This window comes from Galeopterus variegatus, unplaced genomic scaffold, assembly GCF_000696425.1.
Source record: "Galeopterus variegatus unplaced genomic scaffold, G_variegatus-3.0.2 Scaffold2318, whole genome shotgun sequence".
Taxonomy (NCBI): Eukaryota; Metazoa; Chordata; class Mammalia; order Dermoptera; family Cynocephalidae; genus Galeopterus; species Galeopterus variegatus.
The window spans coordinates 64,275-77,227 of NW_007728429.1; the positions used below are offsets into that span (position 1 = coordinate 64,275).

A 12,953-nucleotide genomic window follows, 5' to 3' on the forward strand; every position below is an offset into this window, starting at 1 on the left:
CCACAGCCACCACAATAACCATGGCTGCTGCAAAAGCGGCTAGACGCCACAGCCACCATGCAGATGGACTGCCAGCCACTGGAGTGCATTCACACAAGAAGAGTCACCAGCAGAGACAAAGAAAAGGAGAGGATATCTCTTTCCACAAAACCCATTTCAGAGTGACAGAAACAGCATCTGCTCTATGATAATATTGGGGGACCTGATCACATCTCTCAGCATTGGACAGATCATCTAGGCAACAAGTTAACAGAGTAACCATTATTCTTTCAGTAGGAGAGAAGCAATCTATGGCAATTAGAGGGGGGAGGGGGAAGGAATGGGGGAAGGGGAGAGGTTGGACAAGGGGCATAAAGAATAATTACAATTTGTAACAATATATATGCTAGTAATATTGCTTTAATCAACATATCTCAATGTTCAACCCCCAAAATATGTATAATCGATTTTGATTCAATAAATAAAATAAATTAAAAAATAAAATAACAATGAGGGAATTCTATAGAAATAATGTGCCCATAAATTCAATAACTTAGATGAAATGGACCAATTCCTTGAAAAACACAAACTACCAAACTCACTCAAGAATAGCTAACCTGAATATATCTATTAAAGAAAGTAAATTTGTTGTTCAAAACCTTCCAAAAAAGAAAATTTGGTGCCCAGATGGTTTCACTAGGAAATTCTACCAATTTTTAAGGAAGAAATCATACCTACACTTTATAATCTCTTCCAGAAAAGAGAAGAGGGAACACTTTCTAACTTATTTTCTAAGGTCTGAATTACTTTAACATCAAAACCAAACTAAGACACTACAAGAAAACTATATACCAATATCCCTCAGGATACTGACATAAAAAAATCCTCAATATTAGCAAATCAAATCCAGGAATATATAAAAAGGACAATTTCATCATGACCAAGTAGGGTTCACACCAGGAACACAAGGCTGATTCAAGATTTGAAAATTAATGTCATTCACCATATTAAAGTCTAAATATGAAAAACCATATGATCATCTCATTGGATACAATGAAAGCATTCATTTGTGATAAAAACTCAGCAAACTAGAAATAGAAGGAAACTTTAACTTAAAGGTTATCAAAAGAAAAATCTATAGTTAACATCATAACTTAATGGTGGATGTCTGCTCTCACAACTCCTATTCAATATTGTACTGGTAGCCCTAGCCAGTGAAATAGGGCAAAGAAAAAGAAATAAAAGACATACAGATTGGAAAGGAAAAATAAAATGTCTTTACTCACAGATGACATGTTTATCTACATATAAAATCCCCAAGAATCTAAAAAAAAGCTCACTAATAAGTGAGTTTAGCAAGGCTGAAATATACAAAAGTTAATCATATTCCTGTATCCTAGCAATGAACGATTTCAATTTGAAATTTAAAAAAAATTCCAATACTAAAAAAATAAAGAACTTAAGTATAAAACTAACAAAATATGTGCAGGATTTATTTGTTGAAACCTACAAAACAATGACAAAGAAATCAGAGAAATTATAAATAAATGGAGATCTCTGTTAAGATGCCACTTCTCCCCCCTTTGACCTAAAGATTCAATACAATTTTGATTAAAATCCCTGGGAGCTTTTGTGTAGATATTGACCAACTGACTGTAAAATTCATAAGAAAAGGCAAAGGAACTAAAAGAGCCAAAAATCAATTCCAAAAAAGAACAAAGTTGGAGGACTCACACAATTTGTGTGATTTTAAGGAAAGGACAGACACACTGACCAATGCAGCAGAACAGAGCACCCAGAAATAGACCCACACAAATAGCATGAACTGATTTTTTAAAAGTTTTATTTAAGTATAATTTAAGTTTTACAGTGTGATTTTTTATAAGTTTAGAGTTGTATAAGCATTGCCGCAATTCGACTTTAGAACATTTCCATCACACACAAAGATGCTCTGAGTCATCTGCAGTCACTCCCATTCTCACATCCAAGCAACCACTCATCGACTTTGTCTATAGATTTGCCACCTGATCTTTGATAAAGGTATAAAGGCAATTCGATGAAAAAACTACAGTCATTTCAGGAAATGGTGCTGTATCAACTGAATGTCCATATGCAAAAATAAATCTTCACACACACCTCACACCATGTGCAAAACTTAGTTGAAACACATCAAAGATCTAAACGTAAAACATAAAATTATAAGGCTTTTAAAAGAAAACACAGGAACACACAGGAAAAATCTGCATAACCTTGGCTGTGGTGATGAGTTTTCAGATAGCATCAAAAAATGGCAATCTAAAAAATTAATAAACTGCACTCTATTAAAATTAAAAGCATTTGTTGGCTGGCCAGTTAGCTCACTCAGTACAGTGTGGCACTGATAACAGTAAGGTCAAGGGTTCGGATCCCCATACTGGCCAGATGCTAAAAAAAAATGGTAGTAAAAAATAAATAAATAAAGGCATTTGTTCTTAAAAAGACACACTATTGAGAATGAAAAGACAATTCAGACTGAGAAAATGTCTGCAAAATACATGTCTAATAAAGAACTTGTATTCAGAATATATACTCTCAATAATAAAACAAACAACCCAATTTTTTAAAGATGGGCAAATGATCTGAACATACAATTCACCAAAGATAATATACAGATGTCAAATAAGTACAGGTTAAGCATCCCTAATCCAAAAACCCAAAATCAGAAATGCTCCAAAATCCAAAACTTTTTGAGTGCCGACATGATGCTCAAAAGAAACACTCATTGGAGCATTCAGATTTCAGATTAGGGATGCTGAACTGTTAAGTATATCTGAAAATATTTCAAAATCTGAAAAAATCTGAAATCCAAAACACATTTGGTCCTAAGCATTTCAGGTAAGGGACAGTCGACCTGTATATAAAAAGACGCTCAACATTATTTTTTATTATGGATACAAACATTTCAACCATCATGAGATACCACTGGAACAGAAATCCTGATTCCTTGCTGGTGGGAAGGCAAAACAAGCCACTTTGGAAGACAGTTTGGCAGTTTCTTACAAAGTCAAATACACATTTACCAAATGACACGCAATCCCACTCCTAAGTATTTACCAAATCAAAGTGAATGGTTACATTAAAAACCTGTATGTGAATGTTAAATGATAAACAAACCTTGATAAATCCACAATGGAGTATTCAGCAATAGAACGAGCTATTGATTCACATAATATGGATGAACTTAAAATATATTTTGCTAGACCAAAGAGGCCAGACCCAAAAGGCTACAAATTGTATGATTTCACTATATAGATGACATTCTGGATAAAGCAAAATTGTACAAATGAAAAACAGACACGTGGTTGCCGGGGTTGTGGAGAGGGGCCAGTGGTGGAGTACAAAGGGAAATTTTTAGGGTAATGAAATTGTTCTGTATTGTACTGGGGTGGTAGACACATGACCCTATGCATTTACCAAACCCCATACAGAGTACATTTTAGTGTCTGAATAAATAAAATCAACTAGGATGTCAGGGAATCCCAGATGGAATGCAGTGTGTGACAAATGAATCTGACTCTTTTACCAATGTATGACATAACCTCAATGAAAGAATAAAAAGGAGCCAAACCAAGTTACTTTGGAAAATGGTGTTTTGACTGGTTACTGCAAGGCTAAAAAAAAAAAAAGGAGGGGGGCACTTAAACACTGTATACTCTAGCTGTCAGTTTGCTTCTCACAGGAGTATAACTGTTCTGAAGCCACTTTATAAGTACACTAGGGGTGAACAAATAAGCAAATAAATAAGCTAAAAGCCAAGTTTTTTACTGTCAGAAAAGAAGTTACAAATAAACAAGGAGGTAAGGCTAGAACAAACCTTGTGGTGCTGGATTGTCAATATAATCTCATATTTAACTTTATATAGATAGATCCAGAAATCACTGGAGAGATGTGTATCTATATATTGGCTAGTATACATCTTTATATCTCCTAGGTCACTGCAAAGGCCTAGAAGCAATGACACTCCAATAGCACACCCAACATCCAGATTTTGGCTTCTATATTCCATTCTCCAATAAAAGGAATCAAGGCTCCTTGGAGAAATGGCCAACACTAGGGCTGGGGACCAGATAATACTTGTAGTGCCAGGTAGTACGAATACAGTCTCAAAAAAAATGGGGGCATATCAAAAGGATTTAGGAGCCAACCTCAAAGACCTCCTAAAGGCTGAAGATGAAACAATTTGCACAGCAAAATAAATAACAGCACTGGCTCTTAACCCAAAGGATAAAATGAAAAGCCATAAGCCCATACTAATATAAACGAATGATCAAATAAATAAACAAATGGGAGAAAAGATTTTCTTTAAAAAATAATTCTAAATAATACGTGTAGAAACCACTCCCCCCTTTCCAGGAAACGGAGCTAAATTTCCCTCCCTTTGATCGTGGGCTTGACTTAGTGATTTGCTGCCAAAGAACAGAGTATTTAAAAGGGGGGAAATAGTATCTCACAGTGGAAAAACCTAGCAGACACCATCCTAATCAATGAAGAAACATCACCAGTGATACATATTGACATCATGTACCCCATGATATGATAACACTGATGAGATAACACTGATGAGAAGGGCACATCACCTCTGTGTTATTCTTTCAGATAAAGCATAGCTTCAATCTTATGAGAAAACATCAGATAAACCCACACTAAGGAACATCCTACAAAAGAACTGACCAGTACTCTTCAGAGTGTCAAGGTCACAAAAGACTGAGAAACTCACATATTGGAGGAGACTAAGGAGGCACTGATGACTAAATAAATGCAATATAGTACACTGGACTAGAAGGACACAGTAAAAAAACTAGTGAGAGTCAAAGTCTGTAGTTTAGAAAATAGTATTGCACTAATGTTAATTACTGAGTTTGACAGATGTACCATAGTTTACATAATGTATTGACAGTAGAGGAAGATCAGTGAAGGGTTCAGGGAACATCTCTGTACTACCTTTGCACTTTCCTGTAAATCTGAAATTACTATAAAATCAAAGATTTTTTTTAAAAAGGAAAGGAAAGCAATGGCACTAAAAGCACGGCATATCTAAAATTAAGAAAGGAACTTTCAGAAGATTATCCACATTTAATAGTAACTTGATCAACACCACAGTTTATTTGTAAACATGTTATATGTGTCAATAATCAGATTGACAACACTTTATACATTTCATTGTATAATATTAACATCCTAACAGAAACCAATCCACTGTACTCAGTTACAGTTTTGGTACTTTAAAATCTTTAAATATAAATTGTATTTGAAATACATGAATGGCAGAGAAAACAGAACACATCAAGTAAAAGAAATCAATATTCCTCAAAAAAACAAATACAAAGTCATCTGATTACATATTTTAAAAAAGGAAGAAGGAAATCAGATGGTCATTTTTTTTTAATGATATAAAGTTAATTTCTTTAGACCCATTTGAGAGGTGAAATTGTACCATACTAAATTCCATGTCCTTTTAGATATTTGTTCTTTTTTTCCTGGTTTCTAAAGAATGTTTGCCATGTTTTATGCTACATTAAGGGAGTAGGGGAAGAAAGGAGAGGAAGTGGCACAAAGCCAAATGAAATAACTTTAAACATTCGCAAAGAAATTGAATAAAAATGTTTCATGAACCTTCTTTGGCAAATATCAAAGTCTATGTTTTAAATTTACCTTTTTGTTGAATTAGATCAACACTTCTAAGATTTAAGAGCTGCATCTTTACATGAGTTAATGTACAAATGAAACAAAGCCAAATTCATAAAGCAAAGCACAAACATCAGCATTTCACATTCTGCTAACAGCTCAAAAAACGCAGATTCTCCCTCAAGAGTATGAGAGGTCTTCAGCTGGGAATCACATGACTACTCTTTCCTCATTCAACACAAGAAACTGTAGTTGACCCCATATTTTTTCAGTACTTTCCCTAAAATTCATAATCATTATTAGGTTCTATTTCTGCATTATCTCTCAAAGAAGATGTAGCAGCAAATCACTCCCATATTTTAAGCTTTAAGCTCACCAGTTGGGTTCACTGCCAACAACTACAAATGTTCAATTTTTTATTAGTGTGTATGGCATTACAGTTTAGCTTAGATTGTTAATACAGGAATAAATAAAACAACTACAGTTAATTCAAACAAAGCAAATTAAAATGAGATTAAAGAGCCCTGATCAAATGAAATACTTATAACTTTCAGTTGAAAACCTGTAAAAGTTACATACATACATACATACCTAATAGCACTAGGAATGTACAATATCAGTTATTGGAAAAATAAATGAGTAATTCACAGTCATAAGAAATTATTTAATATTAGTATATATTTTTCCTTTTATAGACAAACATAACATACACATGGTTTCTACCTTATACAAGACAAAGTAGAAAACTAAACGTTACTGCATTTACCCCAAACACAGCACTGACTGTGCCAAAGGTAACCTGGTCTAAAATATTCAATTCTATAGCTAGGCCATGATACTGAATGCTTGGTTATATTAACAGTTTTAAGAAAGGCATATATTTCCAGAAGTATGTTAAGTACACAAATATTAGTTCTATAAATAAAAATTACCAGCAAAAATGTTTAGGTTATAACACTCCCAAATTTTCTAAAGCCGTGTTTTAGACATACGTTGTTTGACCAGTTAGTTTAGTTACCGTTTTTAACTAACAAACCATTACCCCATAAGAGGAACTAAACACTGCACAAACTTCCCAAGAAAGGTAATTTGAAAAGTCTAAAAAGTTATTCCAATTATTCTAATTAACATTTGAGATACTAAAAGAATCAATGACTTAAGAAACACTTTGATATTATTCAATTTTTCATCATTTCCTCTAAAACTAAGGTCCAGATTGCTTAGGAATATGTCTTCAAAGTAGGTTTATCATTAAAGTGTTCTGATCTGAAGACATAACCTTAATGCTTCTAATGTGTAATTCTAATGTAAAATCACAGTCCTTGGTTTGAAAACATCAAATTCAATTTCCAAAACAAATCATTGGTAAAGCTACAAAACAAAAAATAAATCAGGGTGAGAATGTGCAGCAGACACAGCTGCAAGAGTGGAAAATAAATTCTATTTTCCCATAAAGACTCTATGAAAATATAAAGCCCAAAGTAAGTGACAACAGAAGTCTACAGATGAGTATAAACATGGTTTAAAAATAGAATGTTTTCCAAAGCTTCTCATGAGATGACAATGAAGAATCACAGTCTGAGTTAAGACTTTATAAATCAAGGTTAAGTTTTACATAACTATGCTGATTTATATACCTTCAACAATATTCAAGTGATATACATAATTTACAGACACCCACAGAAATTTTTAATGCCCCATTATATCATCTCTCAATACTGGATGTTTATTGTTTTATGTTTTTACTACTTTAAGAGCCAAGAAGCCTTTTCAGAGGAAGAGCTCCAACTCTTCCCTTGATCCCAAGTATAGCTAACAAAATATAAAATTAAACAAGATTTGTGTCTGATAAAGTAACATATAAAATTACCATTGCAATATCCATAGTGACTGCTTACAAACGTAACAGTCATCATAAAGCCTATAAAGTATACCCTTAGTTTTTATAAAAGAAATGCAGATTGTCTCAAGGTAAAAACTACAGTGCTGGCTGCTAAAAAGCACTTTGTTGCAATGAGATGTGCAATGATGAGCAAAACTTCAGAAAACATGAACATGTTCCCCAAACTTTTAATATCAATTAAGCAACAATTGCACCACAGCAGCAGGATGCTTATTAGTGGCTGACACTATTAACATTAAGAAAGAAAAAAAGGCAGAAAGTGTGAGCAACAAATGGTGCAGCCAAATTATTGCAGATGGAGATTAGCAATAAGAAGTGAGGAAGGCAACCGTCCACTCCATTCTGACAAGATACCATCTTTAAATATTAAGTTTTTTGAAGGAAGTGGAACTCCCATGTCGGTATAGGATGATTGTGAAAGCAAACTTGAAAAACTGGGCTCTGTGTGAATATCCAGTGTTGAAGCACCTTCCTAAAGGATCAAGAAACAAAAGAAATTTTTTATATTCAATACGTTACCAAAACCACTTACTATAACTAATGAGAAATATGGACCTTGATTACCTGTGAAATAGTTATGGAATGCAAAGCACTACTGGAGATGCAAAGGTCTATCTCATGAGCCCAAAATAATCAATGACAGGTATTATTATATGCAAAAATGAGAAATACAAGTCACATTGCAATAAATACTTTGAAATATATAGAAATAATAGGCTATGAGACTGTGGGATACAAAAAAGTTAATTCTTAGAAGACAGGACCTACCTCAAAGTATCACCTAAAAGGAGACAATCTCTAAAATACCTAACACAACACTAAGTACCAGAATATTCCATCCACTCCCAGGCTTCTCAGATTCATATATTTAGCACAGACCCCTCCCCAGAAATCCAGGCTCAAACATCCACCTGACATCTCCTCTCAGATGGTTCCCCACGCATTCCACCCTTCCCATGTCCATAACTGAACTCTCAAAGTTTTTACCACCCCTTCCTCCCCAGCCTTCTCTACTCCATACACGTGGACTAATCAAGAAATACAAGAATCGTTTCTGATTCCTCCCTTCCTCCACACTCCCAATCTTTTCCTCACATTTAATTCATCATCAAATTGTATCAATCTATCTCCAAAACATATCCCAAATTAGTTTACTTTACTCATTCACCACAGCCAAGGCCAGTGGTCTCCAAAGTGGGATACTCACTTCAAAGAAGGGTACAATACTGAGAGAATTTTAGAATTTCTCTGTCTACTTATTAAATCCTTATAAAATTTTCTATTTTTGTGTATTTTTATAATATACATAATTTATTGGTATAATAGTATATATGTGTAATAAACAAAACTTTATCAGAAATATATGCAAAATTTCGGGGGCTTTTGCATGTGTGTGAAAAAGGGGACTCAGCTACCAGCCTCTCTCACTCAGGCTATTACAATAGGCTCCCAGCTGATCTTGCTTCTATCCTAGTCCCTTTCTAATTTCTTCTCCAAACAGTAACTAATATTCTTAAATATTAGTCAATCAGAAATAATATCTCTCCCCCATTTAAAAGCCTTTAGTCATCTCTCTTTACACTCAGCATAAAATGCAACTTTTTTAACCTACTCCAGAACGCCCCGCCCTCCTCGACCTCACTTCTTGCCACGACCTCTTTCATGAGGGTTCTGCCACAATGGCCTCCTTTTGTGTCCTCATACACTGAATGCTTTCTTGACACAGAACCTTTGCAACTACTAATCTCTGCATAGAATACTCTTCCATTCTTTAGGTTTTAGCTCATATTACCTCTCTCCTATTGAAATTAGGTCTACCTTCAGACTCCATCAGTTTGGCTCCTTTAAAGTACTTATTGAAATCTGTAATTACCTACATATTTTAATGTTTATTTGACTCCCGTCTCATACAACACTGTAAGCTCCATTAGTGTCTTACTCATAACAGTTTCCCCAGAAGTGTCTGGCCTAGGGTAGACTCGAGTATTTATTGAATAAATGAATAAAACTCCAAAACACTGATTCATAACGTTGGATCAGATATTCTGAACAGAAATAATCCATTCTTAAAGTTTATCGATAAATCGAGTCTAGAATATCTTTTCTTTGCCTGGGGAAAGGATAAAAGGTCCAGAACACTGGCCTTTGCTGCCAGAAGAGACATCCTCTTCCAGCAGTGGTGAATCACTACAGTTATTACCACACCCAAGAACCAGCACCTAGCCTGGTGTGTGGCCCGTAGTAGAAGCTTAACACATTTCTGTTGAATGAAGCACTGGCACAGGACAAAGACTTCGAGCTTTAGTCTTTGAAGAGATGGCCAGTGAAATATTCAAGTCAATTAATGTCTTAAATCTCAGAGTCTTCAATTATGAAATGAAATTAATGCTTATTTCATATCTTGCTGCTGTGGAGACTCAAAAACAAACATGGAAGTGTTCTGTATGCTATAAAGCTCTACACAAACACCATTTGGATTTTTGGGTTTCATTACCTGGAATGAGTGTACAAAGTTAAGGACTTGTAGAGAGAGTTTTCTACTGGAATGTAAGAGGTTTTGAAGGCTGAAAAAAAGGGAGAGAAAAAGTCTATAACAAATATAATGGCAAAAACTTATATCTCACAAGAGTATTTTTAGCAATTTAAATGCATTTATATATGTATATACATCCTAATTAATCATATAAAAAAATTTTTTAAATAATTTCAATTCTACCTGTTTTAATAATAATAGGGAGTAATGGTGCATGAAAAGGCCATTTTGGAATAAATATCATGCATAACCAAAATTGAAGTTATTGTTTTAAAAAAAAATTTAAACTATTAGTAAATGTAAATGTTAATTGAAAGAAATCTTTTTAAATGAAGATTTAGGAACTTCGAGGGATGGCGACTATGACACAAATTTTAACTATCCAAATAAGTTTAAAAGACAACCCGATAAAAAGTCTCGCAGATTTAACATATGGCAACTCACCTATGTGAGATATTTTTCAAATATGTAAATCAGTAAACATTATAGAGGCAAGATTTAAAGTTTTACAATATTTCCACTTTTTATTCATGTATGTTATTTTCACAGGATAGTTGTTAAAACTGTTGAGTACTTTTAATTTTCTGATATTAGCTACATTAAGCCAATTAAATGCATGATTTGTTATCCAACTTTGTTTTCCTAAATAAAGAAGTGAAGGGGATCTGTGGATATCAGCCCTCCAAGCCATCCATCATGACGAGTGAATTCAATATTTTCTCCTGCTAACCCAGATAATCTCAGAACCTTTACAACACCGCCTCTTAGCAACTACTCTCACTGGATCAGAGTTGGCATATGAGATTAAAATCTATGTGTCATCTCTGAAAAGTAATACATGTTCATTTCAGAAAATGTAGAGTGAATAATGTTTTGGAAAGTCACCCTAACTCCACTATAAGAGACAATCACTATTAACATAATTTGAATGTGTGAATATTAAGAGTGAGAGAAATACACAAAAGAAATTTTCTATACACATTTATATATTAAAAAAACTAAGTTCATGCTACATATAAGCATGCCCATTTTACCACACTCTCACCATACCTGGGTAACTAAGTAAATATAATTAACCAAAACGTGTGTCCAAAATGTTTGCTCGTGACTAATTTATGATCTACCAAAATCTAATTTGGAAAAAATACAGCAAAATCCTTAAATCTGTATTCAATCAACAAATATGGGCATAGCAATTACTATGTTCATGTACAGAACAAAAGAAAGCAAGATATAGAAACTATTCACTGACAGCTTAAAAATCCAGTAGATGAAAGGATGACAATGAATATAAACCTTCACCTTTCTTTTCTGCAAAGGCCATGTGTTGCAATTTTCCTACAGACTTTCCGGTTTAGTTCGGAACTAAACAGTGGAATTCCAAAGCACAGCTCGAGGGGAACCCAATCTGTTTCTGTTGTGGCACCTAAAAAAGAATACATAAACTTATTTTTTAAGTCATATATATGTATTTACATATATCAAATGACTGACTAGGGTTTCTTAACCTGAGATTCACAGATTCCTCCCCACTCCCCAGTGACATCCACCAATGGGATTGACAGGGGACGGAGACTCAACAGGGAGTGAACTGATTTCTGAACCAGGATAGTATGTTTTTGGAGTATGTACATGTGTCTGGGGAGAAGGTATGCAATTTCATCAAATGTTCAAAGTAGTCATTTGCCCAAAAAAGGGTACTAAAAGACATCTGCAAGATGAGAGAATGAATCAAAATATTTAACACAGGAATAACAAAATTCAAGTCATTCTTCTGAGGTCATAATTTAATAATACTTGAATTATTTTGCTAAGTATATAAAAATGTTTCCTAGAAAACTCTTATTAAAAAGTCCATTATGGATAATAAGAACAGACAAATGTCATACAAATGACTTAACAGAAAAGTTGAACCTCAGAAATTAGTCTAATAAAACTGCAAAGAATTTTTAACATCATACCAGAGTTTTGCTTTGCTGTCAAATCTATAGTTGCTTCCTCAATGACCATTTCAAATGACTCAGTACTCCCATTTACATCCGACCCAGAAGCTAAGTCAGGTTCTCCTTATAATTAAGGAACATACACAAAATTAGAATTTTAGTAGTCAGCAGAAGTTGTCGATAAATCAGATCTAACAAAGAAAACTTTTAGGCAATAGTAATGACGATGGGAAAAAATGAATAATCATCTTTGGCCTAAAGCAGCAGTAGTGGTTCTAAATCCGGGGGCAATTTTGACCCCAAGAAACATTTGGCAGTGTCTGGAGACAGGTTTGGTTGTCATGAATGGATGCAGGGATGCTACTGATACCAACTGATATTAAATATCCCACCATGCACAGGACAGTCTCCCACAACAAAGTATCACCCAGCTCAGAATGCAAACAGTGCTAAGGTTGAGAAACCCTGGCCTAAAGAAATCAAAATTCAAAAAGTTTAGACTTTCACTTAGATCATTACTGAAGTTATTTCTATCCCTGTGGAAGCATGCTGTCTGATCACATTACTCTTCTTCAAAATTCTTTTTTTGTCTCTCCATATCTTTCATAAGATCCTTCAAGATCACCTAGATGTTACCTACTTCTCTACTCTCCTCTTCTACTACTGTCCATCAAATCCTTCCTTTTGACCAAGATGAGCTACTCTTTTTCCTAATTGCCTCTGCCTGAAAGGCTACCACCCCTCTCCAAAAACAACAATCATCTTTTGTCTAGCTAGCCCATTTTTTAAAACAGTTCAGACTTTATCTTCTCTAATAGGCTTTCTTTGGTAGCTCAACTCGGCTGAGATATGCCTTCTGTATCCTGTGTTAGCACTTTAAGCAGGGCCCTGTCACAGTCTTTTAATACCACACTGCAGGCTGATTCATTTG

General features: G+C 34.3%; 1 protein-coding gene across 1 annotated transcript in view; it reads right to left on the reverse strand.

The window, feature by feature from the left end:
* Positions 1 to 5,076: 5,076 nt before the first annotated feature.
* Positions 5,077 to 12,953, reverse strand: part of FAM91A1 (family with sequence similarity 91, member A1) — a 44,598-nt gene continuing 36,721 nt past the window's right edge. Inside the window, exons 21-24 of the mRNA XM_008581291.1 lie at positions 12,041 to 12,145; positions 11,382 to 11,505; positions 10,041 to 10,110; positions 5,077 to 8,018 (exon numbers count right to left, since the gene is read on the reverse strand). Coding sequence (XP_008579513.1) covers positions 7,833 to 8,018; positions 10,041 to 10,110; positions 11,382 to 11,505; positions 12,041 to 12,145 — 485 coding nt within the window. The 3' untranslated portion in view covers positions 5,077 to 7,832. The remainder of the gene's footprint in view (positions 8,019 to 10,040; positions 10,111 to 11,381; positions 11,506 to 12,040; positions 12,146 to 12,953) is intronic.